Source organism: Pelmatolapia mariae, linkage group LG3_W (genome assembly GCF_036321145.2).
Source record: "Pelmatolapia mariae isolate MD_Pm_ZW linkage group LG3_W, Pm_UMD_F_2, whole genome shotgun sequence".
NCBI classification, from domain to species: Eukaryota; Metazoa; Chordata; class Actinopteri; order Cichliformes; family Cichlidae; genus Pelmatolapia; species Pelmatolapia mariae.
The window spans coordinates 49,318,590-49,333,085 of NC_086229.1; the positions used below are offsets into that span (position 1 = coordinate 49,318,590).

The 14,496-nt window shown below is 37.9% G+C and overlaps 2 protein-coding genes across 2 annotated transcripts in view; one reads left to right on the top strand and one right to left on the bottom strand.

The window, feature by feature from the left end:
* The window catches only part of LOC134624548 (uncharacterized), a 102,318-nt gene that overhangs the window by 83,497 nt on the left and 4,325 nt on the right, over positions 1 to 14,496 (bottom strand). The window contains exon 2 of the mRNA XM_063469548.1: positions 11,131 to 11,133. Coding sequence (XP_063325618.1) covers positions 11,131 to 11,133 — 3 coding nt within the window. The remainder of the gene's footprint in view (positions 1 to 11,130; positions 11,134 to 14,496) is intronic.
* LOC134624555 (histone H2B 1/2-like) overlaps positions 14,303 to 14,496 on the top strand; it is a 167,224-nt gene continuing 167,030 nt past the window's right edge. The window contains exon 1 of the mRNA XM_063469553.1: positions 14,303 to 14,433. Within this exon, the coding sequence (XP_063325623.1) occupies positions 14,308 to 14,433 (126 nt within the window). The 5' untranslated portion in view covers positions 14,303 to 14,307. The remainder of the gene's footprint in view (positions 14,434 to 14,496) is intronic.

The window sequence follows — 14,496 nt, forward strand, 5'->3', positions numbered from 1 at the left end:
GGTTTTTTGTTTCTGACTTCCTGGTTGGGAGAGGTATAAGAAGAGCCAACAGTTTCCATTCACAGTGCCTTCTGGTGGATTTTTTGGCATTACAGATGTAAACCAATTGGTAGAAAAGACAAAATGACGTAGGTCGATTTCAGTGAAAGCCTCAGTTAGATGTAGGGCCTGAAAATGTGCTCTACCAATTGGTTCACAAAAGCACCTCACAAAACGTAACCCAGGAGATGACCTTAGTATGTCGGAGAAGTATGCGTCACATGATAGAGCGGCTGTGGTGTGCGAGACCTGTCGGCAGTCTAGAGTTACATCACACTGAAAGCATCTGGAGCCTTGCTAAGTGCTGCCAAACTGGCATTTCACCTCTGAGCAAGCTGTCCCAGAGAAGTACAGCAAGTGTGTAAGTTCATCTCTGAATGTTTGTAAAGCATTCCTATGTTAAACTTAACAACTGATATATAACCGACGTGTGTAATAGAAGCGATAGTATCAAAAACATGAATTCAATAATTGCAAGAATTACAAAACTGAAATCCTTGCAGCTGGAAAAAAAATGTGATCTGTCGAAAATGGGGTGAAGCTCACCAGACAGAATTGTCACACGATATTAAACAGAAGTTGTCAGCTGGGCTCTTTTAAATGGAGAATCATGAAGCATTTCATTTTAATTGGTAGATTCAAGGTGCTTTTCATATTTTTGGTCACAGGACTCTTTGAATAGGGCTTTGGAGCGCGATGTCATGGGGGTGGGCGTGGAAAGGATTTTGGCCTGATGCACCATTTTCCGGGTCCAAACAAAGCGCAAGCGAAAAAGGAGCGAAGGCACACACAACAGCCATGGTTTGTACTTGCTGTGTGGTCGGCTACAATGTTCGATCGCACGACCGGCACAGGAATAAGCTTAAAAAGGGTTTGTCTTTTTATTCTTTCCCGACCTGGAAGCAACATGAGGGAGCTCATATAGCGGACCTTACCAAATGAAGGCGTCTAGCCTGGATAGCCGCCGTGAGACGAGCTGATATCCAGTTCGCTTCCATCTCCAGATATCTGTTGATGTGCTCCAGACATTTTCATTCCAGTAAGTTCTATATATGTTCATATCACTCTTTATAGCTTTAATAATATTATCGTTGGTGGTCTCGGAAGTTATAGAAATTGCGAACAAACATTGAATGGAGTGACTTTGCAGACATACGTGCTATGTAACGATTCCCTAATTCTTTCACACAACTGTAGGGATGCCTGCCTATGAAATGTATGTAATATCTTGCCCGATTATCAATGTGGTAGTTTGCATCAACTTTACAATTATGGACACATAATATGACAACGAGATTTTAGCAGTTCATTGATAAATGTATAACATTAATTATGGTGGGGGGGTGAACCATGGCTATTACACTCGATGCACTCCAGCTGACTTACCTTGGTTTTAATGACGACGTACTCACAGGTTGAAAATAGCCAAATCTTGCACCCAGCCGTTAGTAAATTGGATGTGCGCCTCCAGCGACTTGTAATTACGAAACTGGTTCGCAGTGTAAGCGCTTACTCCACAAACGAGATACGTAAAGATATCGGGGTAGGACAATGGCGGTAAGTCGTCGGGGTCTTTACTCCACTGCCGTATTTCATATGGGTCCACATTTGCGATGCACTCTATTTTTTTCAAGTACCGCTGCTTCGCCTCTGGATGCAATCAGTCTCTATACCGTCCGTTTTCTTTTGAGCTGCTTTTAAGCATGTTTCTTGTGGTCATCGTTCCAACACAGTGTGTTTGTTTTGATTTGTGGACCCGGAAGATGGCGCCGCGCTCCCACAATACATTGCGGCGTGACGTCAACTCCAAAGCCCTATAGCTTTGAGTAATGAAGCCTTTTTTGATACAAGCTTAAATGCTTCTGAAAGCTTTATTTGGCCATCACCACTCCTCACAAGAATATAGGGCACGTTATTCATTCAGAGCCTGCAGGCCTAAATAAACAGTTCCAATATTGTGACTTACATTTCTCTGTAAAATGCTTCACATGTACAATCAGCAATCAACTGTGAATCAGATCAAGCCTCGAACTGAGAGACCATCAGCACGGCTGACCTGGTTGTAACTGATCCAACATCATTGGTACAGTCCGTGACTTCTCCCTTGTAGGCAGGCTGTTAAATAACATGTCTATATCTTAAGAACAATATGTTTGAATTGATCTTATCTTATAATGAGTTTTACCCGCCTGAGAACTGAGTATTTTTGTTTTATTTTGTTCTCATTTTTACAAAGAAATTAATCTTTTATTTTTATATGTTGTCTTGTTGAACTAGGAATAATCTTTTTTGATATTTAGTCATTAACCATTAAATGACTTTATTAGTTGTAATCTTGCTCATTGATGTCATATATTTGTTGTTTTATTATAACCTGAGCCGAATAACTGAAACATAGTGAGCATTAGCGGAAAATATTCTGAGTTGTTAATTAATTAATTTTACCTGTTACTACATCTGTGTCAAGTCAGTGTTTGTTTTCACACACTGAGTGACTGATGAGAATCATGTCAACCTTGTGTGTCTGATATGTATTAATGTTAAACATTAACTGTGTATCTTTATAATATATACTGTGTACATGATGGATTTGTACGTTTTCTCCTCACATGTTGATGAGTCATTATGCAGAGACATGAAAACCTGCAGATCCTGCAGTTTGGATGACAACTCCAAAGCTTGTGCCAGTTTGTAATTGCAGAGAAATACTCCCTTCTTTTTGGGCAAGTCATTTTCAAACAGGAAACTCCGAAAGCCCTTTGGGGCTTAACAGGATAATAACATTATACCTAATGATAATGACAGCAGAGATTTCACTTTAAACACTCTCAGAGACGTTTTGACATAAATACAGAGTTACAGATAAAATACTTACTGCTGCTGTCTGCTCTTCTTTAAACTCACATTCTGCACACACCAACATCCACGGACAGATTACAGATACACTGACTGAGCATGAGAGAGACACAGTGCTCAATTTATATTACCAAGCAGAACAAACAGAAACAGAAACAATTTGTAACATCTTTGTGGTTTTGCTTGAACAACCACAAAGTTGTTCCGACATCAGTCGTTCATGTCAACCAGCAGCTTCTTCCTCCTCTGAGTCATTCACACTGCTGCAGACAGTCACTTCGTTCAGAGCCTGAAAATAAGATGGTGTCGGTAACAGAACAGAGCAAGAAACAGTGAGCTTATAGCGCCACCATCTGGACAGGCAGGCTCATTTCAGCTCTAACTGTAGCTGAGTGTTGATGTTCAAACTGCAGCATTTCTGTGACATTCTTTGAATGTTACTTTGTACATTTGGTGAATTTGTTGCTGCTGTGATGCTCCTCCTCTATAACACTCATACGTCAGTATATCACTGTGATATATACACTGTTTGTACCTGTTCTGTTTATTTCCTGTATTTAACTCTGAATCTGTTCACACAGATGATTCCTGTGATGAGAAGCTGTTATTAAATGATTTATATTTTGTATGAACTTTTCTGTGAGAGAACATGATTCAAACTAAACTAAATATAACACTTTCTAACTCTGTAAACACAAATGTGACTCTATTATTTCCTAAAGTGTTAAAGTTGAATCAATCTTTATTTATATGCAGAAAGAGTTTGTCCTGAATGTGACATGTTGTTATTAAAATCCAAAAGTTCGTAAACATTTAACAGATGATTTAATCAAAAGAAGCAGCGCCCTCTGGCGAACACACATTCAGCTATAATGATGTATATATGTAAACTTGTTTCTCTCATCGAGGCCGGTGACTGACTGTAATGCATCCAGTCAGCTAAGCAGGAAAACGTCATGCTTCATTCATGAGGTCAAAGGTCAGTCAGTACAGCTAGAAGAAGGAAAATCTACAGTCTGACCTGATTCACTCATTACAGTGTATGCAAAACAACGAGAATCACAACAACATAAGTCTTTTATATGAAACTTATATTATTTCACATGAAACTTTTTTTGTTTCATAGAAATGACCAAATAAACAGAACCTGGAACAAAAATTAGAGTCACTTGATTAAAAAAAACATTGGACATTACTTTGTGCTTAGTTTCATATCTAGTTCTGGGCTCTGACTGCCTGCAGTACTCCCCCTGAATGCCTCCTTTGAATACACACTTCTCAGTCTGTTTCCTTATGCTGAGGAACAACATGTTGTGTTGTGAATGACGTGTGCAGAGGGATCCAGCGTTATAATAATCATGTGATAAGAACTAGTTTTGATGGAGAAAAAAATGGAAACTTCAGTTATTGATTATTCTATTTTGTTGTTGTTGTTGTTGTTTTTTACTGCAGCTGTGACAGCATTAATTACAGTGTTTGTGATAAGCATTCAGAGGTTTTGGAGTGAGTCTGCCTCGATGTGCAACTGAGTTCCTCTTATAGAGAATAAATGTGCTGATGCTGAGTGACTGCTGTTCTTCAGCCTGTTGAAACCATCATGCACCTGCTGCCATACACTACACATCTAAACAAATAAGTGTTTATTTGTTTATTCTGGTTTTCTTTGTTATGGATTCTAAGCAAACTGTGAACTGTCTCACCCACAACCTCCTCCAACAACCAAGTTTCTTTTTTTCCATAACTGCTTAAGCCACAACACTTTGACCCTCCCATATCGGTCTGCTGCTTCAGACTAACCAAAGCCTTCTTCTTTAGTTTGACAACCTCCCTCACCACCACAGTAAAGAACAGGACAAAGCTGCTCTGAGGGTAATTGTGAGGATGAATACATGTGAATGCTATTCACACATATTTATGTGAATAGCATTCACATAAATATGTGTGAAATGCTAAATATGTCAATAAAAATGGAAAACATAATGGACTCTTCCTGATCTCCAGTAATTAAAAATCTTAGTACGCTTGCAGACTTTGCATTATTTTCAAATGTGGTACATGAATGTTTCATTCAGTCAGATTTATGGATAAAGAAGTCAAGAATACCTAAAGTAACTGGAAAAAATAAGCTCAGTTCATATATATTTATATGTGTATGAAGCAAATTATATAAAATCTTAAACTTGCCCAAAGACAAAAAAGAGCATCAGAACATTAGCATTTTCAGACTTCTGCCTTTTACAATGCAGAGTAGAAGTGATCCTGGTCCTTACTGCCTTTATGTTGGGAGGTTGGACCCCAGTTCTCATATGTGCCAGACAACTGAAAATAAAACATCAACAACGTAAAAGCTGAGGTTTCAAACACATTATGCATTATCAGTTTCATGCTATTAAAAATGAGAAGTACAGCAGTTTTGCTTCAGAACAGAATATTGACAGGACTAAATGTGCTTTCACATATTTAGATAAAACACCTTTAAAATGTTGGTGAATTGATGTTTGTCTTTGAAGTAAAAGACATGCAAATACAGAAGAACTAGAACAAGAATGAAACATGTTTCTGTAACTTGGTCTGTTATTAAGTGAAAAAAGTATTTCTTTTTCACTACACTTCATTAAGAACATCACAGTGATTAAACAGTGGTCACTGAAACCTGATAAACAGAAAGTAAACAAGTGACAGAAACTCACCTCCATGTTTTTGTTGCCTGCATTTTCTCTGGTGTTCAGTGCAGTGTTCCTCCTTGTCTTATAAACGTAGAGGAGCAGGATGAAAACAGCCATCAGTAAAACACCAATCAGAGACACACACAACCAGACCCAAAGAGGAGTGAGGACAATCTGATGAAGACGTAGAAATCCTTGGAGTGAAACTCTGACTCTCTGCTGTTGTTGTTGTTGGTGTTTGTGTTGTTTTAGTTGTTGCTCGTGGTTTCGAAGTATGTGGATTTGAACCTGTGAAGAATACACAAATTTTAAAAAAGAGTAGTGATACTTGAAAAAAAAAACATTTGGCAAACACAAAATGCAGCATTAACATTATAATGAAATCTTTAAAGCAGATTAGAAAGTCATGTTCAGCCTCTCACTCAATCTCAGCATCAATCCACGTCACCTGATGAACTCAGACTCTTCAAAACCTTAAAGTGGAAAATTTGAGTGCACACTGAAAAACTGAGTCTGGATGTTGGTGTGACAGATGGTTGTTCTGCACATGATTATATTGTTTTCCTTAAAAAATATTACATTCTGCAGTGTCTTGTACATTAACTTTAAAATTAGCAATCAACCGTAGCTTGACTATCACAAATAAATTTCTGCTCAGTATATAACACCATCATGCTTTTAGGCTAGAATTAATAACGGTGTGATTTTTTTGAAATTCAGTTTGATTCATAATTTTCTCAAGCCACATTTGAGACACAGGTTTTGTCTGTCAGTTGAAAATAATGTCATCACCAACACAACTTTAACTGCAACTTGACTGTAACACTCGAATACATTTGGGCTCAGCTATGATTTTATATGTATGTGAACAGACATCTTTGAAGAGACAGAGAAAATTTAAAAGAACAGCTCCCTCCAACAAAAGATTTAACATAGGGATTGTTATGCACTTTTGCCAAATGTTAATTCATACAATTATGAGTCACAAATCTTCTGCTCAGGTTTTACTGCAGGATACAGGCAACTCATTAGAACTTAAATTAAACTTAAATTAAGGTGTTATTCAAAATAACAAAAGACACTGAAAAGAGACAATAGCCCCGACCGTGATGGTGAGTAGCAAGAGTCTTCAGTTTTTATCTTATTTTATCCTACTGAATGACATAGCATGCTATTGTTTTTTTTTTAAATCACATATTTCTTATCATCCTACTTACCATCAATGACAACAATACTGCTACTGTAATATGAATCTGGAGACAGAGGGTTTCCATAACCACACCTGTACCCTCCTGTGTCTGACTTGGTCAGCTGTGTGATGGTCGCATACAGTCCAAACAGAGATCCTGGTCTGTATTCAATGCTGTATCTGCCACTCATAGATTTATCATTGCTTGTGTCAATGAGGATCTCCCCTTCATTCTTACACTGATTCTTACAAAAGAACTTCCTCTGTCCATACACAGTATAGGCACATCCCAATGTGATTGCTTCTCCCTCAGTTTCTGTGCGAGTAAAACCAGAGTTTTTATCCAGATCTGTGAAATAGAAGAACATGAATTAGTCTGTGCTTCCTGTAAGCTGTTGTGTCACATTTCCTGTAGCATGTAAGCATGATTGATGATATTCTGAGTTTTATATAAAATCAGTGAAAATCTCAGAAACACCTGACCCCAGGCAGGAACAGTTACTACTCTACAATAACATTAGCATATTTAAAGAAGCCATTCAAAATGTTACATTCACAAAATGAAGATTTTGAAGTACAGATGGGTGACCTTTCATCTGCTATATTTTAATTTTCCCATAATATCAAATGGTTAGCCACTATTCAATTTTTGCAAACAGAGCAAACTTCTTGCTTCTATTATTCTTGATCAGAGATGTTAACTTGGGAGGGGTTTGCTGTTAAAACCAAGACGCATCTGATAATGTGATGCTTGTAGGTGCAAGTACTTAGGCTGAAACACATGCACAGAAACACACACATACTTTAGTACAAACTCACCATTTGAAACTCTGACCACAAAGTCTGAGTATGAATCCGGCGCAGAAGATTTTCCCAAACCACACCTGTACATGCCTGAGTCAGACTTGATCATGTGTGTGAAGGTCACAGACACAATTCCTTTACCTGAAGATCCATCTTTATAATTAATGCTGTATCTCCCACTCTGAGCTGTGCTTCCATCTGTTTTAATGAGGATATCTTCTGCTCACTCACATTTTTCCTTACAGAAGAACTTTGTGCTTCCAGGTAAAGTTAAGTGGCAGTTAAGTGAAGCATTTGCTCCTTCAGCTGCAGACCAAATATTGAGCCTTGCCTTGACTAGCACAGCTGCATCTGTCAGATAATAACAATAATAGCAAGATGAACATCAAATGCGAATATGTGCATTTTATAAAGTTCCCTTAAAAAATAAAAATAAATAAAAAGCAGCGTGAAAGAGACAATGAGGTAATCAGTCCTCACCTGACAAGAAAACAAAGAAGAGAAAATGGAGGATTTTCATTTTGGTTTTGATCCTGATGCAGAAAAGTTGTTAAACTTCAGAAGAACAGCGTCTGACACTTCACTCCGTCTGTGTCTGTCAGATTATAAGACAACTGCATAGTCACTTGTTCCCTTTTTTCACTTCCTTATATTTGTTCAGTTATACACAAAACATGCTAATGAGGATAGTGATGCGATGATACAATGTACATGTGTACAAACATCAACATCATTAATCTACCTGTATGCAGTTTGTTCATCATGAAACATCTTTGATGTCTTGATTGTGAATGAACAAATTTCAGATTAAATTTGACTTTGTGACCTTGAAATATTGCTGATGCAGCTTTATGATCAAAGGGGAAGAGAAAGCAGACAAAAAATCTTTCATGCTTCTGGTAAATTAATTTGATTTGAGAGTTTTCCTGAGTTTTACTGTACCTTATAAAACTCCTTGTTTCATTTTGGGGTTTTTTGTTTGTTTATTTGTAACTGAAGTTATTCTTACTGAGTCCTAATCAATCCCAGGTTACCAATATCAGTGCTATATCACAGTTAGATTAGGAAAATGCAGGGACCATAAAAAAACTTCCTAATCCTTGTTCGATTTGAGGAACTTGTTTACTTTGTAACTAAAACTGGAGGAGTTTCTGAATTTTGAATAATGCTTCTTGTTGAATATGGAGTTGAGGAGGTGCATCACAATTGACTTTGGCACAGCTGTTCTCTGTCTGACTGTCAGAATGATCCAAAGTACAACTTCCCCCCATGACCCTTAATTTCTGAAAAAGCCAGAGAGAGTGAAGAAACAGCAGGCCTCTCTCCGAATGATGGGACACAAGCTGAGCTTATATCATGGCAGCTGAAAGTGTCCAAGCAGCCATTTGTGTCGACAGGAGTGACAATTAAAATCTTAGAATCACTAAAATCATGTAGCTTTATTAAGTATGGTTTCAGCTTTACTGAGTCATTGGACAGTGGTTCTCTGCAAGTGATCTGTGAGATAAGCAGATCATTTTGAGGAAGTCAGTTTATTTAAAGAACATTGTATACTACCACAAAGATAGTGCACTTTTATGCACAACTAAACTATCCAAAATATCCACTCAGCTATTAGACTGCTGTATGTGACAAGTTTACTCTTTGTAACATCAAAACAACACATAAAGAAAATGGATACATATGAAATATATGTCATGCCATTGCACATGTCATCAATTTACTTTAGTGCAATTCATTTTTACATACTGATATTAGGTCTACTCAACCAAGGCACTGTCATTATAGTGTTACATTTTTAACATGTTCAACCCCCCAAATATGTTTAGTCCTAGTCTGATGTTAGGTTGCTTTTACACTGCTAGAATTGAAGCTTCTAGATCACAGATTAAAAAGTCTTATTGGACTTTAAGTGGCAAATCAACATGTAGCTTCTGGCCAACCAACCATATATGATGGTGCTTGACAAGCAGCAGAACTCTGAAGTTGTGATAGATGTGGCAATGCCAGCAGAGGGAAACTTGAGGAAGAAGGAGGATGAGCAAATAGAGGTGTACCAGGGACTGAAGGAACAACTAGAGCAGATGTGGATGGTACAGTCCAAAGTGATCCCAGTGGTAATAGGACCATTGGGAGCTGTAACCTCAAAACTGGAAGAGTGAAAGCAGCAGATTCCAGTCACAACATCAGAGGTCTCTGTCCAGAAGAGCACAGTCCTAAGAACAGTTATGATACTACTCAGAACCCTTAAACTCCTAGGCCTCTGGTAGAGGAACACATATAAATCTGTGAAAGTCCACAGGTAAAACTATTAGTCTGAGTATTTTAACATGCATTCATGGAGCTTCATCAAAACACAATTACAAAAATTGTATTCAACTATTGCTGTATTTTATCCCCCAATCAGTATGTCCTAACAAGCCTACCATTTTTCTCCACTAAGGTTACTTTCTCATGTGATCCCAAAAAGGAAAACGGAATACGGATATGTGGTAATGACCAAAGAAGCCTAGACTACAAAGGTGCTATATAAATACCAGCACATTAGATTACATAATACACACTCACAGTTCTTCCCCTGCAGAATAGCAAGTTAGAGCATTAGGAATATATTCAATGAAAATCTTTCGCAAGAAACAGCAACTTGGCATTAAATAATTCCCAGCATTGTTTTGTTACTTTAATATGGAACTACAACTAGTAGACCAATATTTTTGTTTCCACCGTTTTCTGGTACCAGTTGTCGAAATAGATTACATCCTGTCAATGCTGTCAATAAATGCATAAAATAAGTACCTGGAGACAGACCAGTATAATGATCTGTACTAGATGAATGTATAGTTATAAAAGTCCTCATACTGTCATCACCTCATGGTGTGAATATGGTAACCTTGTCCTTGTCTTGAGCTATAAAAAGACTTTGAGCAACATTAGAAATTAATTCCATTGTCAAATCAACATTTCAGCTTCACTCAAAAACTGAGACCATCAAAGAGCCACAGACGCTTCTACAACAATAATAATAATAATAAGGGATTCGATTGTTTCTTTGCATGCCTTACTTTCCTCGTGCTCTGCAGCCAGTTGTAATTGTCTCCAAAAACCACTAGAGGGGGCCACATGACTTTCTGTGTTGCTTGTTGCACACACAAGTTGTTGTACTTTTACATATAAATCTATTACATTTAAGCCCTTGGCACGCAAGTTCACACAACATTGAATAAGCCTTTTATCATCAGGTAAATGTCTTTGTAGTTTGCATAAGAAGATTTAGAATCCTGAGAATCTGCAATTTTGAAGTACCTCGGGTTGGGAAGCTAACTTCTGGTTAGCCCCAGTGTCTACCTAACTAGCTACTAGATTGCTGGGCCAGATATGAAAAGCTACATCTAATTACAGAATTTTGATTATCCTTACATTACATAAATGGCTCCTACAGTAATATTTAGTTGTGGTGCTCAAGTATGAAAAATAAAAATAATAAAAACAGAAACGTCTGCCTCAGCTGACATGGCTGATGCTAAGGAAACATCTTCCGAAGCTTCAGTCACTGATGACTTTACCACAGGCTTCTACACCCTCCCTTGAGAGGAACGTATCTGCAGAGGTCTGCACTGACTCTTGTGTGTGTTCATCCTCATCTAGTTATGAGCAGTGTGTGTGATTTGGTGGTTGTGCTGGAAGTGCTTTGGGGCTGTATATAAACTCTTATTTAAGGTCACAAAAACCCTAGGGCTGGCCCTGACTCTGAGTGGTGTTTAGTTGTCAGCATTTACCTGCAGCTTTGTTCATTCTTTCCCGACTTTGCAGTTTCTCTGATCAACTGTCCCTCCTGATGAGCTGTCCAACATGTACATGCACTTGGTCTGTCTCGCAGAGAGAGAGGGATAAGATGCTGGATCTTTCTCATTTTCCAGTTTTAAAATGACTTCTCATCACTCCTGTCAGTTCATCCCACGGAAGCCAAAGACACACCAGTTTTTTTTAAAAATACCTCAAATATATGAGTTCAGGAAGAGATTTCTATGTAATGTGGTGCAGGCTGTGTTTAAGAAATTCACATGTGACACTTTATAATCAGTTTTTACAACAATGAGGTTTAAAATCGGGTTATTTATAATCAAATTATGTTCAGTGATAAATCAGTGACTTTACTTCAGTAGTTTTATAATTTATAAAATAGTATGTGATGAACCCATGATTATAACCATATAGAGTGTGTTCAGTGGACTTAGTAAAAGGTGAGAAAACAAAGCCACTCTGGGATGTCTCTGTTTAAAGAGAGCATCTGCTGCTTCCTTCAATCAGTTTGGAGCCAGAATGAAAGAAGTGCTGCTGAAAAATGTCAGTTCACTTCGGATCTGAAGTTAAGTGATTCTTAGTGCTTGAGACAAAAGCAGAAGGACAGGAAGGTTTAAAGACACAAAAAGCAGATGTAAATCAGACATGATAGACATCAGATGTATGTTTTTCTTTTTTATGTTTATCAAAATTGTGAAGTTGGAGAAACCACTGAGACCTGTAACACTTGGAGCTTTACACCACACACAGTGTCGTGTGTTGGTGGGAAGGTTGTAATCTGGGATGGTTCAGAAGAGCTCAGCTATCATCTTCATAAGATACACACACAAACACACACATATTTTAGATGATATGAACATAAAAATATTTGTGAAAAACATCTAATGCACTAATGATTGTTTTTAAAAAACAAAAAGGAAAAAAACTTAATGTGTTTAAATGTTTATTGAATAAAGCAGAAGCATGAATATACAAAATTAGCATGAAGCTGTATGCTTAACATCCTTTCATTTTTTCTGTTCAACATTAATGAATTCCTTATTTGTTACCAAATTTAAAAGAAGTCAATTGTTACTATTTACTATACAAAACTGTTTTAAAATCCTTTTTTGTTGCAAATCTTGTTCTAATTAAAGAATTTTTGTTAACATCTGTGCAGAAAAAAACCACCAATGTTTTATTTTATTTATTTACATACCTAACCTAAAAAAAGACTTAAAATATCAATACTATACTAATACTGCTCTCAGAGTCTGTCCACTTTGCAGTGCAGCCACACACCGTCTCCACTTCCCAAAAAAGTTGGTGACAGATCACTCACAAAGAGAAACCCAAACAGCTGAGACTGAGGTACGACTGAGTTAACCCCTTAAAACCTGGACCTTAAACTTTCAAGGCCTCACAGTGAAACAGCAAAGAGATCTAAAACTGAAATTAAGTCCTGAGAGATATTATTCTGTAGACCAGGTTCAACAAAGCCAGACTTTAATTTTTTTTATTTTTCTTAACAAAATCTGCATTCCTGGTCAGAGACATATATATATATATATCTATATATATATAGATATATATATATATATATATATATACACTGTGTTCTGGTACAGTTACCGTTTAAAAAGGTGGTATTTAGAATACAGTTACTTTGTTGAAATAAATGGATTACACGGTGGTACTTTCCTGTTTCATATTGTGGCGGGTCAGGACTGTTTGGGTTTTTTTTGACAGCTACGTTCTATTTTTCCAGGCGGCAGCGTTACGGTTGCCATGGTTACAGGGCGACGCGCTCTCTCTGCAACAGTAGTCATGTCCAAATTCATGGGCTGCATCCTCCTGAGGACCCGGCCTTCACGGTCTACGTGGGCCGGGTCCTAAGAAGTTCGGGTAGGCCGGAAGTAAACGGCTGTGAAATTGGACGGTCTAGCCTTCAGATTTGTGTCACCGCTGTCTCGGTGGAGTTTAATAAACTCAGCTGTCTGTTCCTTGCTATCTAAAATATAACAGGACACTGGTGTAAATTCTCGATTCTGTTTAATCAGTTTTCTGTTTGACGTTTATTCAGCTGTGTAAAAACCAAAGAGGAACCCACCCTATGGATTAATAAAGTTTTATTTTATCCAATCTAATCTAATAACTTTAATCTCAGCCAAATCGATTTACTCACGAACAAATAAAACACTGAAAAAAGCCAAAAAATAACATTTTTAGGTTATCTAAGTGACTTATATATTACGTTTAACCTGAGTAGCCCGATATGCCCGATGGCCAGTCCAGCCCTGCATCACAATATGAACCACAACAAATTGCAAGGAAAAAAATATTTTAACTGCTGGAACCAAATATTAATCTTTTTTTTATACACAAACCATTTCGGTAACACTTACACACACTTGGCTACTAAATGAATGTGTTGTCACACCATTTCGTTCTTGTGAAAGTGTTGCCAGCATCAACTAGTCTAACGGTCATCTACCAATCTGATTCACGGATCGTGTCTGTGTTCTCCCACAGAAAATGATCCTACACAACATGCTGCTTCAGACACTGATCCTCCCGGTGGAAGTGCACCTTCTTTTCCCTCCTTTTTAAGATTTTTAATGTTAGTTTAAATTCAAAATCCACAGTTAAAAAAATATATGAACACCAGATAATAAAAAAGTGAATGGTTCAGTCTAATGTGTGCTCTAGTGAGACATTAAACTGCACTAAACTATGCAGTTATGAAACGTAACTTTAATCTGAGCCACAATCACACAGTCCACTGTCTTTGTTAGACGCGCGCCTGTTTCAGCAAAATTCACAAATTCCCTCCAACACAACGTCCGGCCCACTGTGCGGCTCCACCAATGAGATCCGAGGACCTGCGCAGTGGTATTAGCATACAGCCTGTATAAAAAGCGCTGCTCTCAGTCACGGAGCTCATTCGTTGCTGCAGAGTATTGAAGAAAAAAAATGCCTGAACCTGCAAAGTCCGCGCCCAAGAAGGGCTCCAAGAAAGCCGTGACCAAGACCGCCGGCAAGGGCGGCAAGAAGAAGAGAAAGACCAGGAAGGAGAGCTACGCCATCTACGTGTACAAGGTGCTGAAGCAAGTCCACCCCGACACCGGGATCTCCTCTAAAGCCATGAGCATCATGAACTCG